General features: G+C 40.4%; 1 protein-coding gene across 1 annotated transcript in view; it reads left to right on the top strand.

Moving 5' to 3' along the window:
- ell (elongation factor RNA polymerase II) overlaps window positions 1-24640 on the top strand; it is a 34802-nt gene extending 10162 nt beyond the window's left edge. Inside the window, exons 2-12 of the mRNA XM_053430186.1 lie at window positions 842-886; window positions 10290-10411; window positions 11605-11768; window positions 13341-13591; window positions 13687-13811; window positions 17228-17297; window positions 19413-20022; window positions 20438-20504; window positions 21493-21664; window positions 21756-21800; window positions 21912-24640. Coding sequence (XP_053286161.1) covers window positions 842-886; window positions 10290-10411; window positions 11605-11768; window positions 13341-13591; window positions 13687-13811; window positions 17228-17297; window positions 19413-20022; window positions 20438-20504; window positions 21493-21664; window positions 21756-21800; window positions 21912-22016 — 1776 coding nt within the window. The 3' untranslated portion in view covers window positions 22017-24640. The remainder of the gene's footprint in view (window positions 1-841; window positions 887-10289; window positions 10412-11604; window positions 11769-13340; window positions 13592-13686; window positions 13812-17227; window positions 17298-19412; window positions 20023-20437; window positions 20505-21492; window positions 21665-21755; window positions 21801-21911) is intronic.
- Window positions 24641-26521: the final 1881 nt, after the last annotated feature.

Raw genomic sequence — 26521 nt, 5'->3', positions numbered from 1 at the left:
AAGAATACTTAGCTCATATTTTAATGCCTACTTGACACCAAACACTGATTTGGACTGTAAGTGAGTAAAGTGAATGCTGTGATGTGAAGTGTGTGTAAATGAAGCCACACAGAAGCTCACCAGTCTTTGTGTGCATGATGCGTGTCTCAGGGTCAGGGTTCAGGCAGGAATACAAAGCACGTTTTGTCTTTTGATAGGATTGTCCTGCATTGAACCTTTTAGTCACAGTCTCTCACTTGATCACATTTAGTCCTCTAAAGCAGCAGCACGTTAGAAATTAATTTTCTTTTTTTTTTTTATGTCCATAAATGTTAACTTATCGCTGCCACTTAAACGCTACAGTAATCAAAGCTAACTGTCACTCTGGTGCTCCTGTACACCAGAACTGGAGCACTGTTAAGTTCCTGACTACCTCCACGTAGTTTTCCTCTTTCCATTACTTTCTGAAAGAATTTTCTCTTCGAGAACTAAAATACTGCTGATTGTTTGAGTCACTCAATTTCAAATACTGAAACTAAATATTTGAAATTAGAGCTCGACAGATTTATCAGTTTATAAAATCACCCAATATGAACCTTTCAGAGACATATCGGTATCGTTTTTATCAATTGACATTCCAGTACACAAACATATCTTAAATCTAATACAATGATGTCAGGAAATTGATAGTTTCTTAGCTTTTTTTCCTCCTTCGAATGGTTGAAGCTTCTGGTATATGAAGTTCATTACTCTAGGGATTTGAACCTACAAGACGTTATCTGGAAAGTTGTCTTAATGAAATGTTCTAATGTACTTACCTTGAAAATGATTTAACACTGCTGTTTTTATCTGTGTTTTATAGGTGCTGTCATCGCGACCATTGATCAGATTTAATGGAAATCAAGGGGTAAGACATCTTTCTCTCCCTCACAGTCTCCCCCAATTGCATGCACCCTCAGTATTGTTTACTTGAATAAAAATGTATGTTAAAACATTTTTTATAGGTTAACACTGGTTGGAAGCTAGTTTTAGTTTTTTCTTCCAAAAAAACACAGCTATGTTCCTGTCTATTGTAGGAAGCTTGGCTGATGATGAACTTGGATTTTAAAGGATAAATCTCTTTGTGTCTGTAGTCTTTCTTGATTGACATGTTATGATGGTAATATTGTGGACTGAGGCTTTTGTAATTTCTAAACGGGAATGTAGCCGGCTCTCTGTTGCTGATTACATGTTGGTGACCTATCGCATCGTGGTTGTCTTTGGACACCATCTGGTGAAATGTCAACCGAATTCCTTTTACTATCACCAATATGAAGCGCTAGTCGTAATGCAAGGAAAGTATTCAGAGAATAAATGAACAGGATCAAAACAGAAGAGACGTCTCTGCAGTTATTTGTAGCTAAAGTTACCCCTACTTGTCACTGCCTGCCTGGCCTCTAAGCTGCACTAGTGGCTAGCAAGTACAGTGAATTAGATTTTGAAATGTTCTTATATCATTGAAAGAAAGCTGGTTCTTAATCACAATGACAGAATTGACATGGATTCCAGTATGTCCACATGCAGACAGTTAGCGTCCTCATGCTCACAAGTATTTTCTGTGAGGAGCCGCTTAGTGCTTGTGCAAAACACTGGGTTTGCATGTATGAGCCTGCCCAGTCAGACATGCTCATATTTGCTCTGTTAAAAGTTTCAGTTTGGAAACAAATCCAGTGGCCTGGTTCATTTAGCGATTTGCCTCATGTCCAAGCGTTGTATTGGCTGTTAGTGGACATGACTGTCACAAGCCACTGTTATATTTCCTTCCTTTTACGCACACACAGACTCTTACAATGTCTGCATGTTATGGTGTGTCGGGGTGACCCAACACACAGTGACACAGAGTGACACACAGGTTATCATAGGTCATCAGATGTGATATATAAAGCTCCAGCATAGGTTGGCACAATACTGAGAAATGTGGGTTGGACGTGTGCACATTTCTCCATTTCCAAAGCAAAGGAGAGTCATTGTGTTGTTTATACTGAAGCTCTTCCTCATAAAGCTTTAGAGTTGCAAAAGATGTGCAACTCTAAAGCACGGTCAACCAAAAAACACTTGTTTTACTTCCTTGTAGGGGTTATTGTAGTGATAATGATGGAACAATAATAATAATACTTGTAGGAAATGTGGTTGAGTGTTACTTTCTGGTGCAGGTATACAGCTGCAGCTCTGCCTAAAAGAACATATTGCTCTTTTGTCTGAGGCATCGCACTATACAGTAACAAGCAAACACTTCATTCAGACAACTGAAGAACCATTTTATGCAGTAGTACGACATCGCCTAGCATCTCATTCTGTCCATAGTTTCTCCTTAATACAAACACACAGGTTTTTGAGAATGAACTAAGACTGGACAATAAAATGAATCAATTATTAATCTATCAAATTATTTGTATATCCCATATTCATAAAGCACTACCTGTCACGTATGGCAAATTAACAACTTTTGAAATGATTTCAATATATATTTCATCAAAAGCAATACATATTTGTATGTATGTATGTGTATATATATATATATATATCTAAATAAATATCCTTAAAAAACAACAAGCACCTTTTTACAATGAAAAGTTTATTATTTAAGCTGGCCTTCTATTTTGTATCTTTTTGTTTTGGAGTTAAAACAATTCCATAATAATGGAATGTAATTAATTTTCCAACTACATCTATGACAATCTCCTTCAGTAGTTCTGATTTGCGTAATGCTACTCTCCTGCCTTCAATATATTAGTGTAGGATAGGAACCAGGATCTGTGAACATCAATCTGCTCTGGAAGTTGACGTGTAAATAGCAAAGCCCTTTTGATAATCATGCTCTATGAATATTGTAGCAAGAGGATCAGCTCTACGTAACCATTCTTTTTAACATACATTGAAATGTGAGAACACATGCATATGTGTACATGCACATGGTTCATGTGTAGTCATGTTTGCCAGCTGCTCGATTCAATTGGTAGAACTGATGTTTTTTATCTGATGATTCTAGGCTGCCAGAAGCAAAGTAATTCATTTTATTTAGGCCGCAGGCCCACTCCAGAGGAAAAACTGTTGCTTGTGAGATAAGAATGCTAGTCAGAAATGAGAAAGTGGCTAAATTACAGAGCAGATGGCCTGGCTGTCACAATGACATCCCATATTCATTCATTCATATTCATTCATCTGGTAGAGCACTCTGTGAGCTCTAACACAGACACACAGACACACAGACACACAGACACACAGACACACACCGAAGCACCTGCTAGAGAGTAAAACATTCAAGGAGAATAAGCATATGAAATTTGTGAGGTGTATTTCCCTTCAGGCTTGGATTCAGAATTTAAGTGGCCCAATAAAACCAGACATGTGGCTTTATAAAAGGTGTCTGATACAGAAAGACCTAGTGGCCTGTATCCACGCTCTGGTATTATTTCTCTTGCTAATGCCATTCTGGCTGTTGATATGACTTTCTGTTGTTATGTGCAGTTTGTGTGTTGTTGAGTGTGGGAGACACATGCTTCTTTCCTTTATTAACGCTGCACAATTGGCCTGTGGCAATGAATAAACAGAGTTGGTCTATACATTTTGTTCTCACCCACTCTCACACACCCTCTCCGTCTGTCGATCTACATGCTGTTTGTTCTCCGCTTCTGAAAACCCAAGTCGACACTCTGTAGAGTATATGTGGCTAAACATCAACTGCATATTTTACAGTATCTGACGCCACTGACAGCGATCAACCTGTGCTATATGCAGATGTTGGCTTAGCGTGTATCACATTGGTTTAGTTTTTTGGTATTTTTTGCCCCAGTTTTATTTCCTTCTACTGACGACTTCTGACCAAACAAGCTGAAACTAAAATGTTTTTTTGTCCCAGGCTCTGTTTCCTACCAGATGTTATCTACATTTTCAAAATATATTGTTTGACAATGCAAATGGAAATTGAATCTCAGTTCGTCAGGAGTCTTTCTTTGTAGAGTTATTATCTTCTCTTTTGGTTTACCCCGGCTACTCTGGCGTCTTCCCATAGTCCAAGATTGGGGTTAGGTAGACTCTAAATTGACCTTAGGTGTGAGTGTGAATGGTCTCTGTGTAAACTGATCTCTGAATGTTGGCACTGTTACACGCTGGCGACCTGTAAACGTTGCGCCCCGCCTCTTGCTACCTTGTCCACTGGGCTTGGTTCCAGTTCCCCCGCAACTCTCAAAAGGTAGATAGATAATGGATGAATGGATGTTGTGCTGTCTGGCCACATTATTTTTTTGGGACAGCAGGATGAGTTATTTACATGTCGGACCTGCTCACCCATACATGTCAAGGGTCAGCTGGTTGTTGGCTTTGCAGTGGGAGAAAAGCATTTAATCAGTCGGCACTAAATCGTTGAACTTCTCTTGGCCTGTCAGGGTCTTATCTCTGTCTCTGATTTTCCCTGTTCATATCTATTTCCTCCTCCGCTTCCTCCCTGGCCTTGTACAGAAGTCTGGCTGAAGTGTGTGGGGGTCAGTCCTCTTCAGCGACCCCCAGCCTGAAAAGAGCCACTGTTTGCTTGATACCGTGTAGAATGAGAAGATGAGGCTAGCGGCCTGCAAAACACAGAGGGGGTGGTTTTACAATCCACTTCCACCACAAGAAGAAGCTGCATAAATGGGATTATTACTTAGAGATGGTATGTTTTTCATTTGCACTCCCTGCCCTTCACCTCGTCTTTAAGAAATCTCTCAATGCTCTTTAATGTGTGCACAGAAGTATTTGTTCCTAGATTATTATGTCCAACAATGAGTTATGTATTCGTCTGCGTTTGTTTGTCACTGTTGGTTAGCAGGATTACGCAAAAACTTCTGGACGGATTACCATGAAACTTGGTGGAAGCATGTGGTATGTGTCAGGAGAGAACCCAATAAATGTACGTAGGTGCGGATCCAGATCAGGGGACCAATCCTGATATGTTTTGATTGATTTCTCAGGGAATAATTGATGAATTCTGATAAAATAAAATCTGACTTGTTTATGTTACTGATATTTATGAGTTTGTGCATTTTGGTGCAGAAAGAATTAAGATCTGGTGGATTTAAATGTGGTATTGGGAACTGTTGGGCCTTAGCAGTGGTATGGTACTCATTGTTGTTAGGGCCTGAGCACTGACAGTGCAAGGACCCCATTGTTTTTCACCGTCAGATCTGCTTGATGTCCTGAATCCAGTTATTTTGATTTTTGTAGGTAATTGGGTTTTTTTAATATTCTGAGCTAGTCCCTGTTCAATCTACCATTTGTTCTGTCAACAAATGATAGATTGCAATTTTCTTATACTTGAGCAGATGTGCCATTCTAAACTGAATATCTTTGTTTTTAGGAGATTGTTAAAATGATGCACACACATGAACACATTGTCCTGACATTTCTACTTTTTGTTAGAGTAGGATCATGTTATAAATCTCAAACAAACATTTCAAAATTTCCAATATGAAAATCTCACGAGTGCTCATCACGCATCAAATCATTAATACAACAATGCATTACTTTATTATTAAATAGCTCGTCACCAACGTCCACACAGAGTGCACAATGACACAGTTGTGTTGTCTAAATTCAAAGTCAGACAAGAGAGAATCTCTGCTAAGTAACAACCAACAGGGTGTGTCGGCTTTCATCTTCCTGATTACGCATTTTCTTTAGAAGCCGTTCTCAACACTGGATGAGTAAATTATCTTTATGCTGTGTTTAAAACACTTTCAAGTTTGAGCCTGAGCCATTTGGTGGCTTTTATTTTACCTCTTTCATTTCTGAGTTAGGGTTTCAAATTGTCCCAGCTGGCAGCTAAACATGTAGATGCCTTCCAGCTCCGTAGAGCTTCTATCACTGTCGCTCCTCTTCCCACAAAAACATTTATTTAAAAATGTTTATAATGTGGTTGAAACTGGGCATAGCTATTCACTTAACAGCTTTTAACACCCTCATTCAACACTTAACTGCAGGGAGCTAAATGATTAAAAAATAATCAGTTTTCTCTTTGCCGAAACCACATTTTATAGCAGAGAGGAAAGTGAATATGTTGGAGATGTTGTTGTGACCGGTATATTTAAATCTACTCCTCTGATGATAGCAGTGGCTGCTTGATCTCTGATTCATTATTATTTGTATCTTTAGCAGGTAGGTTGTAGCAGAGGTAGTGCATGTTTTGTTATCCTGAGGTGGACAATAATGAATATGGATATGTGGAGGTGGCTTGGAAACTGGCCATTCTAACCAAGCACAACAGTCAAAACTCTACCAAAATGTTAGTGTGTCTTGAGACACACTAATGAAAGAGAGCATGGTCAGAGAACACTCATTAATAAAGCTCAGTGTTGTTCTGAAAGTGGAAATCCCATTAATTATCTGCAAAGAGATTTTCATTATCGGCCATAACATTGTGACCATCTAAGATAGACTTAGTACAAGCTACGAGATTGTGAAGCAATGTCATGTGCCCCTGTAGAGGGCTTAGCCCGTAAGCTATCAACTGCATTCTGAGAATGATGTTTTATTCCTGATGTCAAGGAGTACTACACTACCCACAATACTCTTGTGTAATAGCTCGCTGTTGCCATGGAAATGTGTACCAGATGGTTTGGTGCAATATTAAGTTTCCACGGAATAACTTTGATTTCCCTTTTCGACCATGCTGCGGTTTCTTAGTGATGAGGAAAAGGGTTCAAAGCGGGAGAAGGTTTAATCCAAGAGGAAGCTCGCCGGAGGTTGTTGGAAAGGGCTTTTTGCAATGGTTTATGAGACATGTATGTATGTAGTTTCTTCAATCTTAAAAGATTATGTTCACACTTTTACTTGTGCCTTTCTACCCTTTTCCAATGTGTATTTATTAGAGCTGTGAAAAATAACGCGTTAACGCGTTATGATTAAATTACAGGATTAATTCGTTTTTTTTTTTTAACGCATTTAACGCATGCGCAGAAGGACCTTCCAATTCCGCCGCCTCTGCACTAGTTGCCGCTCTAACGCCGGGTTCACACCGGACGCGGAAGCGACACCGAAGCGAGGCGTAGGCGCAGCGCCAATCCTCTGGCTCCCATCCACTCCCATGTTAAACCGCAGCGCTGAACACACCGGAGGCTGAAGCGTAGCGTTGTGCCGCGGCTGCCCAGCGCCGTGAAGCGATCGTTTCGGCGTCGAGTCTATTTTTTCCGCTTGACGCGAGCGTATCGCGACAGGAAACACACTGAAAAATGATTTTAAACGATATAGATGACATATTTTATATGATATAAATGATCAAATATGCATCCCATACTTTGTATTCACGTTCTGTTGTCTTGGAGTTTTAATTTTACCACTTTTACCAACCACATTATTTAATGTCCCCCTCTGCCCATCCACTACAGCCACACAAGCAGTCATAAAGATAAAAAGAGAGAGGGGGGGGGGGGGGGGGGCTACGTATTCTCCACATAGGCTTGAGTGGAGAATACGTAATTTACCCTCGACACCCGACATTTACCGGAGCTAACAGCGGAGAAGTTCTTCAACATGGATGACATTAAATTAATCATTGAAGTGGAGAAGTAACTTGAGTTGTTGATTCTCAGCATATGTTGTATAAAGACAACACCAAAAAAGACACATGTTGGGACGCTGTTGCTTAATGTTGGAGCAACAAGTAAGTATATGCTTGAAAAAAATGATTAAATGCCGTTTTTACTGCAGGCTGATAACAGCAGAAGTATGTGATATTATTAGTAATGCGCGGCGCTTGAACGGCGGCGTTCAAGTTGATTAGTAATGCGCGGCGCTTCACGCGGCGCGTGAACCCGGCGTTAACCACCGCAACGCGAAGCATGTGTTGGTCGGCGAGGGACGTTCAAGTGGAATGCGCCAAACCAGACTCACTCGCAGGACACATTGTGCAAAAGAAGCGGTCAGCTTTACTGTCAGAGAATTTGAACAAGTTAGTTTGCCTCACCAACTGGCTAAAGAACAAGTAGCTAAGAGGGCCTTTAGAGGCATTAGATTGTATCATGGTGTGGTTAATGGTTGTGTGACAAAAAATATAAAAAATGTCAACCATCCTATGGCTAAGAAGCTCAAATAATTTCTGTTTGATTTAAAAAAAAAAAGTTTTATTCAACCACACAATGGCTAAGGAGCCCGAATATTGTTTAGGATGAAGATTATATTAATGTTCCATATGGAAAAGCAATGATAACTGCTGAAGAACTGCTGAGTTGCAGCACAAAAGAAAAGTTAAATGTCATAAATCTTGTTTTCACAAAAATATTCCGAGAAAATCGGTAATGTGATTAATCATGATTAATCCATAGAAACCTGTGATTAATTTGATTAAAAATGTTAATCATTTCACAGCCCTAGTATTTATACATATTTTTTGCTACGAATCAGATGTTTTATGGTCCTGTTTCATCTTGTAGCTGGTCGGCTTCAAATCTTTTTAAAATAATTTTCTGAAATGACAATGGTGCTAAGGAGCTGGAAATTTACTTCCAGAGCTTTCTAAAAGTGTCAGAAAGTGGTCACTGTTCCATTCTGTTTGACTTTACTCCGAATCCGTGTGTTTCCCTTAAAGTGCAGAACACGTCGTGAAAGGTTTTCCAGGAAGGCAAATAAAAGGACAGCTGCCTGTATGAGCGTGTGTCAGTCCGTGCCCTGATGTAGAAGTCAGTGAGTCACCGGAGTGGTGATGTAGGTTAGGTCGCTCTCATCAAGCTTCTCACTGGTCAGAAGCACCTGAACCAGGGTCTATGCTAAGGTTGTTTCTTTTCCTGATGTCATGCACCATCCTTGGCTGTGACACAACTAGGCTGCCTGGCCTTACTGTCAGAGTCTCTTCCTCAGCACTCGTCAAATTAAATCAGGCTTGAATTCACATTCTGATGATGAGTTTGTAGAGATGACATGGTGTGTAAATTCTGTATCACAATGATGGAGACCAAAATTATCACTGTTATCAGTGTTATTGTTAAAATGTGCTGAAAATTTTCAAAAAGTGCTGATACACAAACTGATGTAATCCAATTTTTATTTAAATGATATATTGATCAGTACAAATAATTACATACTAAAATAATTATATTAATGCTGCCTGTGCAGAAGTGATCAGGGATGGAGCTGTGGTCCCACTAACACTCGCTTATCCGATCTTGATGACAAACTTTGGCAGCTTTCATGTCGTCCATCTTGATGACCAGTGCCAATGTCAAGGGACCAGTGCCACTGCGGCAAGCACACTTTAAAAAAAGAGTAGCAATAATTTTGATGTTATAGTTGCTAAATAGCAACTTCAGAAGAAGGTTTCATTCTAGCTGTCCATTGACATGAATTGACAAACAACAAAAACTAGCATGTAGTTCAGCTACATGGCAAACGTTACACTGCCCATTATGGCTTTGGTTTGAGCTTGTAAGGAAGATGTTCATTTCCAAGAGAGGGTGCTAAGGCTGCATTATCCATAGCAAATCAAGTGTGAACCCTAATTGGGTGTCAAAACTATTTTAAGGTGGCATAATATTGAAAAGTGGCAAGGGCAAGTTTCAGAGTCGCCCAGTGCTTTCTCTCTAAGAAGATTACTAATGCCTCTTTGCTCTGTAATACATTGTTCACCATTTTCAGCCTATGCTAAACTTTATAGTGTCAAATGTATTTAAAAACGCAAAGGTAGCATCTTCCTCCCAGGTGTCATTTAAATGGTTTGTGGAAGTCAGCAGCTAGTTGACTGTGATTAACTCCACCTCATCCAGAGTCTTCGAAAAGCAACACCTGTAGTGTGGGAGGAAGGTAATTATGGGGGTGGAATAGGATGTGCAGAGCCGCTTGGTAGGCCACAGACTGCAGAAATACCTATCATAGCTCTTCTGCTACAGTAATTTACATGTGGCTCCTGCAATCACACGTTTGGAAAACAGTGCAGCTCATAGACTCTCTTCGTAGATTTGAGCTGTAAGAGGAGAACGCAGTGGCTTTCGGCTGCAATTTGGGAGGTTTTCACTGTTTTTAATGCCAGGAAGAAAATGCCTCAGGCCAACTCCCTGCTCTGTCTCGGCATGGCCTCGTTTATAAGGTGTGCAGTGCTGATGTTTGTTTAAAGCACTGAATGCATCAGACAGAAAAACATGTTTAATCTAGAATGGATTTGCTCCTTTCTTTGTGCTGACTGAAAAGTAAAGTGTGTGTAAAATTCAGGTATAAAAAGCAAATGGTCTTAAATGTAACCGTGTAGATTTAAAAGTTCATTGACCCTGTTTTCATTTGGGAATTCCTTTCTTCTTTTGTGTTTTCAACAGAAAATTTCAATACCACGGTCAGAAAATACCAGTGAACTGCATACGTTTACGTTCTACCTGTCGAATGTGGGCAGAGACAACCCCCAGGGAAGCTTTGACTGCATCCAGCAGTACATCACCAGGTGAGAGAAAACACTGTATCTCACTCACCTTCACTCTTAATGTGCAACTACTTCCTCTTATTCAGAAACATATTCACAAACTGTAAGATCAAACTTAAATCTTCTTTGACAACAGACCACGCGTTTAACATAATCAGGATCTGAGGTAAGTCTCCAAGCCTCTCTGCCTAACACAGATGAACACATGAGCAACCAGAAGCCTTTAATTGGAAATATGCATTACACATGTTCAATTTTTGTATTTAATAAAGCAAGTGTGAAAAGACAACGTCCAATGTTAAATCATTTAATCATCTTTAATCACCCATTATTATCCCAATATTTTACAAATAATATTTTTAGTTTCCTTACAGTTGCAAAATTAGGATCAAGTAGTTGAAAATAGAAACATTGCTATTGCTATTGCTATTACAAGTGTTTCTGTGGTTCACGCAGCAAAGACACACCACCTCATAATGTGATTCCCTTTCATGCATCGGGCCCTTTAAACTAATTCTGACATTTACTGTAGACTAACAAATGTATAAAAATACTGTGTGAATCAGAGAACCAGAAATGTGTTTTGAAGCAGTAGGAAGTAGAAAGAGAAAAGAAGAGCTGCAAGATTCCACTGCTCCTCTGACTGCTTCTGACCCTGTCGCTCTGAAAATATTTTTAACAAGTGGTTCAGGTGGAGTTCAGCCGCATCCCTGACTGGATCCTAATCAACCTTGAGGTCCAATCTAAAACCCAAATGAAATAGCTCAGTTTCTAGCAACTGTACCATCTCATTTTCTGCCAAAAACCTAATCAAAGTGGTGGAGAATCAAAGCGGAAAAAGTCAGGAAAGAATGGAGTTTTGATGCAGCAGTAAGTCTCACTGTGGGAACTCGCAGTCGGATGAACATTTTTAAAATACTAATGCCAACAGGATGTTTAATTGAACTCGTATGAATGCACAGTATTGAGTGATTTAAGCTTAAAACTGAGAGTGAACTGTATTGGTGCATTCATATTCAGTATTTTGAAGTAGTGTCGTCTAAAATATAGCATGGTATTGGTTTGTTTCCTGTCTACTTCAATAACTGATCTAAATCATTCAGCACCTTCTTAATGAAAAGCAATTCCCTTCTAACCTTTCTATTCTCTCCCTCCAGCTTCTAGTCACTCAATCCCCGTTTTCCTCTCAACTTCTCCTCTTTGTGTTTTGGCAGTGAAGGGAGCATTCAGCTGGATTGTTTGGGATGCATCCAGGACAAGATAACAGTGTGTGCCAAAGACGACTCCTACCAGAAGGCCAGGGAGAACATGGCTCAGGTTGAGGAGGAGACTCGCAGTAGGAGTGCCATCGTCATCAAGCCTGGGGGCCGATACGTAGGTGAGGAGACATGATGCAGACACGTGATGATATCAGTCGTTCTCTCAGTCACGGACCACCAGTATTCAGCAAGTCAGGTTTTTGGTGATGGAAAAGATATTTCTATTTCAACACCGTAAAAGTGTTGGGAGTCGACATATGAGTCATTCTCAGACCTGAACTTCGAAGCATGTCACAGCAGGTGTGTTGTCCAGGTCAGATGCATTCACAACAACAGGAAAGCGTCTGGAACATTCAGCCGAGGGTTGGCACCTGGGTAGAGCATGAAGGAGGCCGGACATAATGGATGAATTCCGCTGTGGAAATAACATGGCACTTCGTAATCGGCATCAATTCGTATCACCGAAAGATTTTCAATCTCCTCGTCTCTCATAGTGGACATCTTCCCCTTCTTTCATCTTGTCGTCCTGAGATATTTATTTTCTTTTTGTTTGTTCAGTTTTGAAGAGCATTTTTCTTATTTTCCCGCTGTATTCTCACATAGGCTCACTCTCTGACATTATACAGACATTTTACGAGGGGCCTGGCATGAACAGTTTCAGAAAATGTCTGGATCAACTGACTCGGACATTTGCGTTCTCAATGGTAAATGTCTTTAAGTGGAGTACTTCCTGTGCCCTGCAAACATCTTAATGGCTCAGGTCCCTGCTCCATTCGACCAGACAGGTGGTTTGGTTCCATGGCTGAATGGCAGAGGCTCAGCCCAGTGCCTCGTATATGTAACAAGAACCTTTATTGAAAACACACGATGCTCCACATACACACTGATCATCTTTCTGTCTCCAGGCAGAACACGTCAACTTCCTGACCTTTTTGTTTTGTTCTGTGAGCTGCACTATAAAACATATCGTGTTGAGTGTTAAAAACACCACAGTGACCCTGCCTCATTGCCTGCAAAGAAAGACGTCCACTGTAAGCCTATTCACTGTTCAGCAGTAAGTCAAACAACACATACAGTATTTCATAATTTCACATTTACAGATGAATTATTTTGAAGAAACTGAAAAGTGTGTGATGTTAAAAGGAAGAGGAAAGTTTATAAGTCTGCATGTAACATAAGAATAGTGTCATATAGTGGTCAAGGAGAAGTTTGCTCCATTGCCAGACTCGCTACCACAAAGTCACTTGAGTCCTTTTTCAGCCAAAGCGTTTGTTTCATTGGTAGATTGTAGTTCATTTCACACAATTCCTCCAGCAGTTAGGTTTCCCATTAGCAGAAATTCTGAGCACAACTCATAACTCAACTGTAGAGTGATCTGTACTAACTTGTTTTTACTTGAGAAGGATTTATGTCCTCTCAAAACCATTCAGCCAAAATGTTTCTCTCTTTTGCTCCTTGTTTTCTTCCACTCTGCCAGAATGTTATTTCTTAAAATGTTATTCTAATTTTGCACATTCACATTCAATACATAACAAGTGCATACAAGTGCACCTCTAAATATTGTATGTTCGACAAATATTTAATAACAAATTTCAGATTTCCAATAGAAAATATATTTCAATGCCATCACAGTGGTATCAGCCATGTGCCAACCTTACATGCTCTAACTTCTCCCCTGTAACTCCTTTCAGGCAAAAAGGTTCAGATACGGAAACCGGCACCTGGCCTCTCAGACGTTGCCCCATCACGGAGAACATCTCGGCCCGTCATAATCTCCAGCAGTGCTCTGAAGAAAGGGGCAATTCAGAACCGGCCACTCCGAGAGCGTCTCATACACCTGCTGGGCCTCAAGCCTTACAAGAAGCCTGAGCTGATCCTGAGGTTGCAAAAAGATGGCCTCTCACTTATGGACAAAGACTCCCTAGACAGCTTCCTGCAACAGGTCTCACCACACAAACGCACACACTCTTAACTATAGCACACACACCTTCAGTCATCAGTAGTAAACTCACCCATCGCTTCTCTGTATTTACCTAGGTGGCAAACCTGAATGGGAAAGACAGCACCTTCACATTGAAGGACTTTTTGTTTAAGGAAATTCAGAAGGACTGGGCGGGCTACACGGAAGAAGATCAGCAGATACTCAAGAGAATCTTGTTTAGGTACGTCAAGCATGTGGATCACCCTCACTTTAAAAACCCACACGTCACCTTGCTGCTATATATGTTATGAGGATTTCTTGCTGTTTAGATGTGAAGATTATTTTATCAGCCAAAAGTTGAAATTAATAGTTCTCATTTTTACTGATGATTTTAAGTTTCAGTGTTGGGATGTTGTTTTGCAACGTTTATGAAAAGTCTTTTCAGGAGATGTTTCATGCCAGAAGCATTATGTCCCTTAGCTTCAGAGCAACAATAGCTGATTTTTAAAGTGACGGCTGTTTTTAGTATATCTGCTTCTTTCATTATATTAGCTTTTACTGGGTAGACCTTTCCTATGCTATAACTCAGTGTGTTGTAGAGTAAGTGTGACACTGCATACTGTGTTTCCTCGTTTGTGTTGACTGCGGTGTGTTAAGGCCACAGGGTGAATATACAGCTGCCAGACATTGTCGGGAAATCTGCCTTTACAGTTCTGCCATATCTTTGTACGTAAACGATTATGAGATAATGGTTTATATGAGATATGTGAAACTCGTATTCTCCCCACTGTCATGACTTATGTACCGAAGTATGGATGCTCAAAACTTGGGTTACCAGCTTTTGTGTTATGTGAGAGTGGCAGGTGTCCATGTCGTCCCTTCACTTAATTTTGTCAAAGTGTTGTAATTGTTGACGGTAAAAGTTTCTAGCCCTCTTCCTAGTAGAAACATTTGTTTTCTCAGGATCTGGGACGCTAAGGAATAGCAAGCCCCCAGCTAGCTATATATAGACCAGGCAGCAATGCTCTGAGCTTAAACTGTGTTTGCATAGTGGACTCAGGATTGGCTCCTACACTCAATGATAAGCTCAAATGTACCTATGGTGCACGCTAAGGGCAGCTGGGTCATTCAAATTGAATAACAGAAAGAACTTGCTCGAGCAGATGGTGATGCCTTACCTGAAATTACCCTCTTGTTGAGACTGATGCTCACATAGTTTTATGGTATGTTTTGTGCTTACTAGACAACTGAACTGGGTTTTTAGAATTCTATCCATGTACGTGCAACAGACTTGGGGCCATGTAGAAGAAATAATACGTGTGATGCAGAATAGAGGAGAATAAAGTCTGTATTATATTATGTGAAAATAGTCATAATTTGAGGCTGCAATAGTTTTTAGATGGGGAATCTGAGAAGATCAGTCAGCGTTAAAATGAGGAATGTGGAGCATGGAGTTGCATTTTATTTTAGAATAAGTTTCACGAATAATGTAATATATTTTGACTCATCAGCACTAAATTATCATAAGCATCAGGACAAGATTGTGTCTATTGCCTCGAAATGTTTGGTAGAGGTCGACTGTTTAATGATTGATACATCTGTGTGTTATTCAAAGGGGTTTCATAGTTTTACAATGAGATTGGTTCACGATATTGGATTCAGAAGGAGCAGAGATCCTGAAAGAGCTGGTTCTCCTTGTTTTTCCATTTTTTTCTTAAATCTTGTAAAGCTATTCTTTTTTTCCCTGTCATGTTGGCCCCAATACTCTGTCATATAAGTATCACATACAACATTAAAAGTTGTATTGCATTAGTGTATATGGAGTTCTGTTATTCTGGCCACTCTGTGTCTTTTCTGTTGTGTACGTACGTGCTTGTATTTTGTTTGTACAGGCATGTGTGAGTCTGTGTTTTTACTGTACTTTGAGCTTTGTTTGGGAGTTTATCAACTGACTAACAATCATAGCCTCCCACCTAATACCGCCTCCCCCCTCCCCGGCTCCTCCAGAGTTTTGAGCTAATACACTCAGTCACGCAGCAGCGCAGCTACATGATTGTAGCGCACGTGATGCAACACTGTTCTAGCACATGCTGATCTATGTGTGAGGTGGCACCGGTCCAAGGTTAGCTGTACCGCTTGGCCCGCTGTCTCACTCCTAGCTCCCACCACCTGTCTATCTGACTGTCCCCACCACAGATTCACACACACACACACACACACACACACACACACACACACACACACACACACACGGCCTGTTGGAACTATAGGGTGGGGCATTGACAAGACATGTTGCATCCAACTGCCCCCTACTGATAGTGACATCAGCCGTGGCAGCAGGAACTGTGCATGTTCAAACTGCTCTTTTACATTCAGAATCAAATGTCATGTTAGTCATGGAATGAATTCAATGTTCAGTGTGTAAGAATTAGTTGAAAGCGATCTATTGGCAGAATTGTTGTATAAAATAGTCTTAGTGTTGCTTTCACGAGTGTGTAATCATCTTAATTGTACTAATTGTTATTTTCTTGACCCTAGAATGGGCCCTTTATATATTTACAGCAAACAAACTATAACCTTTTTGAGTTTAAGACCACTGAGGGGAAAGGAATTCGGCTACAACATACAAATTCACCACTCGATGTCACTAAATTCTACACAATGATCCTTTAAAGAGAGAGACTGGATCAATATGTGACTGTAAACTGAGTAAACTTTGTCTTGGCTGTAAGTTAAACACTGTTTATCCTGGTTGGATTGCTGTATATTGCCGCGACTCTTTGTTTTGACACTGCTGCCATGTGACAGATTTATCTGACACATAATGAGATCAGTTTCATGCATCATAATACATCCGAGGATCTGTTCTCATCTGACACGGGAATAGTTCCTGGCTGATGTGTTCACGACTGGACAAGTCCAAATACAGGCCTGAATACTACAGTTAGTAACGAGTCATGGAGTTGAAACAAACAAAGTACGTACGTCCTAGATCCCCTTTTGAAAACCATACATAAGTACAGGTTTTACAAAACCTTCCAAATTCCCCACGTGAGCTGCAGGCCCATATTCTCTCTCTATTACTCTCTCACTGGAGTCATACCACTTTGTCACTTAAGGAACCATGAGGTGAACTGTGAGATTACACATTTTCTTCTTTGGAGAAAGAAAGATGGCTGAATTATATGCGAGATATTCTATGACAAACACTGTAGACTTTTAAACTGCTGGAAAAATTTGCACGGATTTAAATAATGATTTAATTGCCTCGTCCATGCGTGTAAAGTGTTATTATAAAATGCGGCTCTGTCAAGTAGCTCCTCCTTCACTCAGTTGTCATAGCGACCGTCTCAGCCTCACAAAGAGACTGTTGTAACTTGTTTTTAATGCCCTCATGCATCTGTAGAATTAGCTCTGCAAAAATGACAGCTTCATAGTTTGGATCTTTCGTCTGAGTGTCACTTCTTGGAATAGAGCATTTTAAGCTTAAACTAGAAAGAACAAGCTTGCAACATTTGAAATAGAAGAACGATCAGATCTAAATATCCAATCTTTACTGGATAGATAAAGTTGGGTCCCTGCCACGCCAAGTGTGCAAGATTATTTTCATATCAAGCTTTTTCTTATATATGTTTGCCTGTGTGTTTACTCTGTTAGGAAACAGAACAGCTCTGCCCCTCCACCAGAGAGCCCGCCCAAAGAGCCGGCCAGCAGCTCGCCCTCCCAGGTGAGTTTTATATTCTTTCCAGTTATGTCATTTATATTCTCCTTTTTTTTTTTTCTTCACAAGTTCTGTTCACATAATACTGGACTAAGATGTGGGTTTAGTAAATTAGGGAGGTTTAATAATCCCAGAAAGAGATGAGCCAAATGCATTGATATAACATGGAAATCAAACAAATGTATACATATATGTGTACATAGTTAAGTCAGATTTCTTTACATAGCTAAAAAACTACAGGAGTTAAGCTAAAGAGCTTTACAATCATGGCGAAGGTATGCAACACAAGCATTGAAAAAAGATGAGACAATGACAGACAATATCAGCAGAAAAGAAAAAGACACAGAAGATAAGTTAAAATTATAAAAAAGTCTATAGAATAGTGTTTAATATGTGTAAATAAGTTAGGTTTATCTGTGTACTTTTCCCAGGCAAGAGTCACAGATCTTTTGATGGGGCCAAAGGATTTGAAATGAAAAAACTGAAAATATACATTCTAAATAAAAGAATGCATTAATGTAAAGTACACAGAGACAGATCTGGTGCACGAAAATCTAAATTTACACAGGTATGTTCATAAGTGATTTTTGATTGATTCCACAGAAGCTAACCTTAAAACTAAAGTTAGGGATTTTTTACCGTGGTCAGACAGTTTAATCGTGACTACTTTTATAATGACATTTCAGTTTTGAGACTTGGGAACTGCTTGATGTTTCTTCCACAGAGTGCAAATAGACTGAGTCACAGAGTTACTTTGCCTTCAGTTGTTCCAGCTGATCCAGTAGAAATTATATAATAGGAAATATACACATCTTTAATTGTCCAATACACATCATTTCACAAAAAATATCTACCAAGTTATTTTTACCAGACACTACACCCTCCTGTCTGGGTTCTCCCTGCTGTCTGGGGATTTCAGTTTTTTCCCATGGAGAGTTTTTTCTCAGTTCTTTCTCCCTCTAAACTGATTTGTTTCCCTTTTTAGGTGAATTTCAGTTTCATCAGATTTATTCTGAATTGGTACCACAGCACTGTTTCTAAACCAGCACGGAAATTTCATCCACTTTACAATTCATGATAGTTGCACTCTTTTTCACTCTTCACCTAATTCATATTTTTCACATTCCTTACCCTGCTGCTCTTTTTCAGTCTGACCAGGCCAGTTTATTCTTTGTTTACTCTTCCATTAGGTCGAGGGAACTATTTTATTAATAGCTCCTTCCTCTCAGGTTCTTCTCCGGCAGACACCTACTGAATGCCCCTTGCTTTCCACTCACTCCCTCAGTAAACACAGCACACAAACACACGAGCGAACACGATACCCTGAGAACATTTTTAGATTCTGAGGTGAAAACAAATAAAAGCTGTGCATAAACATCTGATGAATCAGGTAGTGCCGCTAGGCAAAGGGAGAAAAACCGCGTCCGCACTAAAATGGATTCAAACTACCATAACCACTACCATAACCAGTCCATGCTAGCAATTCATTTCCAGTTGTTTTCCATTTAAATGCATAAGTGAAAATCTCTCCTGTCATTCTTGAGCAGAAAAACACAAGTTTTCATAACTGCTACCTCCCACAAATGTTATCTCTGAAGAAAAACATTATTAAGTAATCTGGCTGTTGGCCCAAAATGAAGATGGACATTGTAATAACTGCTTAGCTTGTTGCAATCACTGGGTTGCAGGTTCCTCCTGTAGTTTGAGAATACCAGTCTTCTGTCGGGTCACACAGTGATTGGGTCGGCCACTCCCAAAGACAGTAGCGCATGCTGGGTCAAACAGAGCCCTGCCTGTAATGTTATCCCTGGTATTGTGAAGACGTCACAGTACTTCTGAGAATACTCGTCCTATTATACTCTGTTTACTTTGTGTTCCTGTCTCCATCTACAATGGTTTTCACAAGTCTTAGACCACTTTTCCACCCTCAGACCGTTTGACCCCACTTTCTATGCTCGTACTAGAATCCTCCCGTGTGTACACTCACTCCTCAGTTCAGACAATTTTCATTTGTTCTGACCTGGTTCGCAGTTTCCCCTCCGGCTCAATCTAAGGTGAACTGAATTCATATTGAACCCTAATACAGGTTCTGCCTCTAAAATGTATTTTTCTTCCTGCCAGAAACGGCCCGCTGCTGACTTCACAGACCCTCTGGCCAACAAAAAGCCCAGGATATCCCATCTCGCTAGCAAAGCTACGACAGCACCTGTTAATGGCAAGATCAGCTCCTCCAATGGGAGAGGAGAGGCTGGAGGAGCGCAAGCTGAGGTGGTTTCCACGGCAGAAGGTGGCGTGACATCCAGCTCACAGCAGCTCCCTGTGCTGGACATCCCTCGTCCCTTCGAAGCGCTGTCGGACGTCAGCAATGACTCCAGCCACAATGGGAGAGAATGTGACTCTCAAGAAACTGTGGTATCAGAATGGCCTCCTTTGGTCATTGCTGCTACCATGTCAACGGCGCTCACTGTGCCCAGCTTCAGCACATCATCTCCCGGACACTCAGTCCTGGACGGAATTCGGGACAAGAGCCTCTCATCTTCCAACAGCAAATCCAAGAAGAAGTCGAAAAAGCATAAGGAGAAGAGCAAAGACAGGGTGAGGGATAAGGAGCAAGGGAAGGAGAAGGAGAAGGAGAGGAAGAGTCGTGAGCAACGTGGGCCTGAGCCTAATAGAGCCTGTGAGATGAGCCCAGGAAACCTCAAAAGCAACAGTATTCCACAGAAAAGCACAGGTGAGAGCAACAGACGCACAACTTTTTTTCCTCTCCCTAATCATCTTTATTTACTCAAAATCTGTTTCACAGCTCGCTTCAGGTAAGAGATTTCTGAATAACAGGAGCTCTTCACATGCGGACAGGCAGTACTTAGTCATCACTGTGTGTAGGTGATCCATCATGTGACCAGTCTGTGACTCACTGATTAATCGGAGACCCCTGCTGTTCACCGTTATGCATTCAGTTACCTCAAATAGACTCCAACTGGCAGATATCATCATTAGCGGATAGCATGTTTAAGAGATTCATTTTTAACAACAATAACTTATAATAGTGAATGACCTTTTGTGGTGTTTCCTTTCCAGTCGCACTACAGCTGGGACAACACAAATACCATTAATAACGTTAATAGTTCTGTTTGATCTTGTTTCAGGTCTGAACGGGATGTGCAACAGTACCAGTATTCCTTCATCATCACCTGTGGTGGCAGACTACTTATTGTGAGTATAGGTTTTACATGAAGGTCTCTGTAGATCAAAAGTGATGATGTTAGTTAATGTGGTAGAGTTGAAGGGAGAGCCTGGGGGGTGATGCAAGGAGCAGTTGCATGTCCAAAAAAACAATGGAAGTTGGTTACATAATTTTTCTATCGCATACAGTTAGTGCAGTTGCTGTCAGTTCTTTAAAACTAGCGGTGCCTGATTACAAGTTAACATCAACATTCAAAACTGAGTCAAAACTGAGCACCCAGACACGTTTCCCATATTTTCATGTTTAGTATGACTTTGTGAGAGTGTTAGTGTTTCTGATGTCCATTATGAATAAACGCTTGTATATCTGAAAAATCGTTATGTTCTATACCTGTATCTATATGAATCAGTGTTGATTGTCTGTAATGCAACGGGTTCATTGCAAACATACATTTGGGATGCTTATTTTATCACACTTTACTAAACTAAATGAAATTGTTTCAACTTGAAAACTTCTTGTGAAAAAATTCATTGATTTAGTGTTGTTAACTTTCATTGTGTCTCGGTTTGGAGAAATGGCCACTTAAAGATGGACCCGTGTCTAATAAGATTTTTTTAGGAAAAAAGTAAAACGCTATTAAAAGTAATTTAACAAGAGGTTTAACAAAACATTCACGAGAAAGATATTGAATGAAGCTATAGCTAATATCATGTGCTCAGAGAAGCCAAATCCCAAGTTTGGATATTCGGCCCAGGTGCTGATCATGACCAGTGCTGGTGATATGGCTGAAAGTGATGACTGACAGATTGAGACATCACAAAATTACTGAAGGCACAGTCTCTAAATAAAGGCTGTGAGCATTTTACACTTCAAAAATTTTACAGCACCTGCTTCAGGATTAAAACCTTGTGTGTTATTCAGAAATCTCACTCTCTACAATATAGGGCCTTTAGTGTTTGCACTCTGTTCTTAGTGGTTTGGGTATTTCACTAACTTCTCCCCTCATTCCTCTCTCAGAAAGTACAAAGTTATTGCCTCTCCAGAGCAGCGTCAGAGGTATAAAAACGATTTCAACACCGAGTACAGTGAGTACCGGGGCCTGCATGCTCGGATAGAGGGCATCACCCGGCAGTTCACGGTGCTCGACAATGAGCTCAAGCAACTGCAGCAAGGCACAGACAAGTACAAGGTGAGTTTCCTGAACAACACACGTGCAGTTTTTGTCAAAAAGTATCTTGGGTTATTTAAAATACGTACTAATTTATTCCCTCTCTTTGCAGACAATCCACAATCAGATACTTCAAGAATATCATAAAATAAAAAAGGTGAACTTTCCTCCCTTAACTGATTTCTGTGGTACAAGTATCTGAGTATATCTGATGTGTATATTAAGGTATCTATCTGTCTCTGACCCTGTGATTTTATTTTCCCTGCAGACTAATCCAAACTATAGCCAAGACAAGAACCGCTGTGAATATCTACACAACAAACTGGCACATATAAAGAGACATATTGCAGAGTACGATCAACAGCAACTTTAAAAGTAGTTATTAGACACTGTTTCCCTGTTATCTCTGGAAACCAAGCAGATACAGGAAAACTTTGGATTCCGCTTGTGCAAAAAAAATGTATTATGAAAGATGCCATGAAGGGAGTATTTCCCTCATCGGGGCCAAAGGCTCTAGAGAGGACTTAGCAGGACATGTGATCTCTTTTTCTCTCTTTCCTTTGATTTGTTTTTTTCCCCCTCCTTTTTGAAAACGGGGCTGCGTCTGGTGTGGCCAGGTCCATCTGTGTAGTTACAATGAGTTCAGAAAGAATGACAAGTTGTGTGGCTGTGTTTGATCTCAACAGCCCAGCCTGCTTACTGTGCACAGAGGTCTGAACGAGTCAAAAACAATGACAGTTTCTTGGGGGAAATATTTGTTCCTCCTTTTGAAACTGGAGTGAGGGAAGGGCGACACTGAGATGAATACTGCTGATTGTACGCCAAAAGCAACTAATTTTCGTTTTCGTGTAAAGAAAGATTTAAGTTAATAATGCTTCAGTTTACCCCTTATTCTGAAACAAATGTTGTGACCTTTATTTTTCTGTCTTCCTTTTGTATTTATTTTGAACACTTAACTGCTGGGGAATGAATCTGTTCGACACTCCTCAAGACCAGTACTTACTTAAAATCCCTCTTATTTTTCTTTTTTTTGTCCTCACATTTTGAATGTCAGACAGTTTTTTTTTTTTTCTTTCTTTTTTTAATTCAGAAGCTGCCTTGCCCACCTTATTGTCAACCTGTTGGCTTTCATCATTTTTTCCTCTTTTAAAGAGACGCAGATATTACTTCTTGATTAAATCAAAAAGATGCCTCCAAATGCACACGGGTCAGTGGCAGGTTTGTGCGCTTGGCTCTTCTTTTCTAAAATCATGTGCAGATGTCTTAACAATGGGGACGTGTGAAAGTTTTCCAGTCAGACCGAAGCTGTAGATTTTCCGCGGACACAGTCTCCTCTCTCATGACAGGATGCTCGTTCACAGCAGTGGTCCTTTATTATGTTCTCACCTTATTCTAAGATCTAAAGTGGGTGTCTTTCCAGTATTGTTTGTGATGGCTTTTTGTAGCAGTAGATTTACCAGCAGTTGTCTGAAGAGTTCGTGGCCAGCTCTACTCTTCATCATGCTATGGAAGAATCCTGTAATTGTAAGATGATGCGGATGGGGGATTCAGATCTGCAGGCTTTTTCTTTCATCTTCATTGTGTTCAAAATGTTTTTATTTGATCCACAGATCTGAAATCTCTTTAGTTACTATTATTGGCAATTTAAGTTATTTTATAACAATAGTGTTTGCATTGTCCTATCGGATCAGGTTTTTTTGATCTACTCATCAAAGTATAATGTAGTCCATTCACGACGACTGTTAAGATGAAGCCATCCTTGATCATCTTCTGAGCGGCCCTCCTGCTCAGAGAAGCAACGCTCACGTGCGACCACTTTTTGCCTTTTCAAATGTGATGTCAGATTATTCAGTGGAGGACGAAGCGATAATCTAATCTCCTGGATCAGCTCTCCTCTCAGAAGTGTTGCATCGAGACGGAGCCGAAGACAAATGAAGAAATGCTGCATCAGAAGTTGAGTTCAGTCAACTGCTGCATTTCTTATATCAATCTTTTTATGTGAACATGAAAAATCTGCACTTTTTCCGCCTGATCTCGCTGTTACCTGGGGGTGGGGGGGTTAGTCCAAAATGACACTTTTCTCTTTGTCCATCGGAGTGCATGCTTTATGAATGTGTTACAATGAACAGTCTTTGTGTCTTTACTTGGCGGGGGGGTTAGAATTCAAGCAAAGGCGAGTCCAACTGAGTTGATGTAATCATGAGACATGGATCTGATCAGCATGTATACCAAAGTGTTTACTGAGTCTGATCCAACGTGGCGCTCTACCACATGTTGGCTAAGGAACATGTCGCAGTATTCTCTGGTTCCTATTCTCATTTCTTTTGTCCATATCATACCGTGGAAAGTCTCTGAATGTTTTTCTTGTGGGAAGTCCGAGGAGGCTCCTTGAACTTCAGATAAGGTTTGCATGACTGGGCTTAAGTGTTTTTAATGTCAAGAGTCAGATTATATTTATTTCTGATTTCAAACGATGCATTAAAGCCAGTGCTCACTTTGACAACGCTGCGATGGTCGAGACTGAATCTGAGAACTGATGACGTCTGAGCAGGAGGAGACGTCAGTGTTTTTGTCACTAGGATCAACACTAGCCCGGTACTGCAACCCTTTAACAAGAAAGACACTTCTCATTGAATCTTACCGTATCTTTTTTTTTTTTTTTTTTTTTAAACTCTGACATGATTACTGTATTACGCCTCCTTTATGGTCAAAATCCATTGTGAATGAGTTCATCTTTTGCTCCGATGGAGACCTAACTGTTGTGAACGTAACGAAATGCCAGCACAGGAGTACCCGCTGTATGAGTTGTGCCAAAATGACCTGTTGTATAGGGTTTTTTTTCCCCATTTCTCTGAGTATATACATGCTGCTGTATAAGCAAAGAGGGAGAAGAGCCGTGAAATGTTGGCGCTAAAACCCAAAGCACGCTTTTTGAAAACCATAAGGGACTGGGACTGAAATTGATCTTTGTTTCAATAAAATTCTTTAAAATCCTTATTTATGAAAATCTGAAACTGTTGTTTTCTGTTATTGAGAGTAATTCATGGGTTGTGCAGAGGTAGTGAGGCCCTGAATGTAACACACAGGAGGTATTTTAGTACTTTTCCCATTGACAAATGCATGAAATATGTTTTTTTTCTCTTTTTAGAAGAAATACAGCCGTCATTTCTTAGAAATATAAATGACACAGGTGTGTTTAATAGCGTTTTTAAGTTGTTTTCCATTCCTGTTCAATGGACCTGTCAGTGTTGTAATTTATTTACTATTACTGAGGGCTGTAGTGACGTAGATGTCCTGTAGGCGGCAGCAGGTTCCCACGGTTCAATCCTCACTTCTCGTTTTTGTTCAAAATACGAATTGAAAAAGAAACATTTGAATCCCTCACGTTTCCCCAGTTTGCATCGTTTCTCATTGTAAACCTGTGTATTTGGTCAAGTGATGCCCTCGTTTTTAATGTGCATACTCTTCAAGCCCACAAATGTGTTCATTGCCCAGTATGTGCGGTGCAATGTGGATCCCAAAAAAGCCCCTGGCATGGCAGCGTGAGCAGAAGATGCTCCGACAAGGCACCCGAGAGGACAGGGCTCGCTGTAATGTGACACACACTGAAGGATCGCAGAAATCTACATAGTGACTAATCTACTGTGTTCCAGTTGGCTGGAACACAGCCTCCCTGTGCTGCCACTGGCTCCCGTCCCGAAGCTGGCCTCAGCGCTGCTCTGGGAGCTGGAGGGGGCCCGGCCAGAGAGTTCATTATGGCGAGCTGCCACCTCTACTCAACCTACAGCACCGTAAACACTGATATGTTTACGCACTCGGCAGAGAAACTGGGGCCGTCCTCCCCCTGTGTCGTTCTATGTTTGCAGCCTCTTTAGTCCGATTTCTAGATTTAAATTATCTGGGTTTCAGCAGTGAAAGAGGAGAGGGGTTTGCTCGTTTTTAGATTCTCTTGCTAACACACCAGGTCACTGCTTTAATGTGAACTTGTAGGCCATGGGTGACACAAAGGTCAATCAATAATTTGACCGGCCTGGTTGGTGTATTAGACATGAGGCCGTTTCATAATAGATCAAAGTACCATAGTTCATTCTGAAGTTCATACCCACTGCTGTCTAATCCTCACATCACTGCATACAACTGCAATACTGGAGTCATTCTGTCCATGTAGGTTACTGAGAGGGAAATATTTAAGACTTTATTCACACCTCCACAAAACAAACAAGGTCACATGAAAAAAACTTTACACGTTTTCGCAATTTAAAGAAATGTGATCATGGCCTGACGTGTCAGTCAGGTGGAGAATCACATCCTTTCATCACATGATCACATGTGATTCCACATACAGTATCTTCTGTATGCATACTTTTTAATTAAAAAATGAATAATAAAATACAAGCGTTTTCTAAGAGATAATTCAAAGTTTTAAATGTTGCTATTTGATCCAACTGTTGGAAAATATGAAGAAAAAAACGAAATGATTGGTAAAGTCTAATAATGATTAGATGGAAGTTTTCCTATGAAAGAGTCAGAAACACTGGGCAGAACAGCAGCCTGAACTTTCCCAACAGGGACTTTAACAGTTTCCATGTTTTCCACAAAGTGCCATCATCTCCACATATTCACTTTACAAATTCAGGCCCTGTGTTGATCATGATGGGGAATAAAGTTTGAGTCGTCTGTGTTTTTCTATGACAAAATATATACATCTTCCATCTAAAAGGTCCAAAAACCAATTTTCCCTTTAATTCACATTATGTGCTTTTGGATCTGAAACCCCTCTTTCCAATAAAACACTTTACATCCCAACATTGTACCCCCCTGTGAAAGAGTGGGATTCAAACCCGGGTCGTTGTTGTGGAAGAGCGAACGCTCTACCAA

This window comes from Pleuronectes platessa, chromosome 9 (genome assembly GCF_947347685.1).
Source record: "Pleuronectes platessa chromosome 9, fPlePla1.1, whole genome shotgun sequence".
Classification (NCBI taxonomy): Eukaryota; Metazoa; Chordata; class Actinopteri; order Pleuronectiformes; family Pleuronectidae; genus Pleuronectes; species Pleuronectes platessa.
Note: the sequence above shows the minus strand (reverse complement) of the source record. Positions and strands in the feature narration are given on the sequence as shown.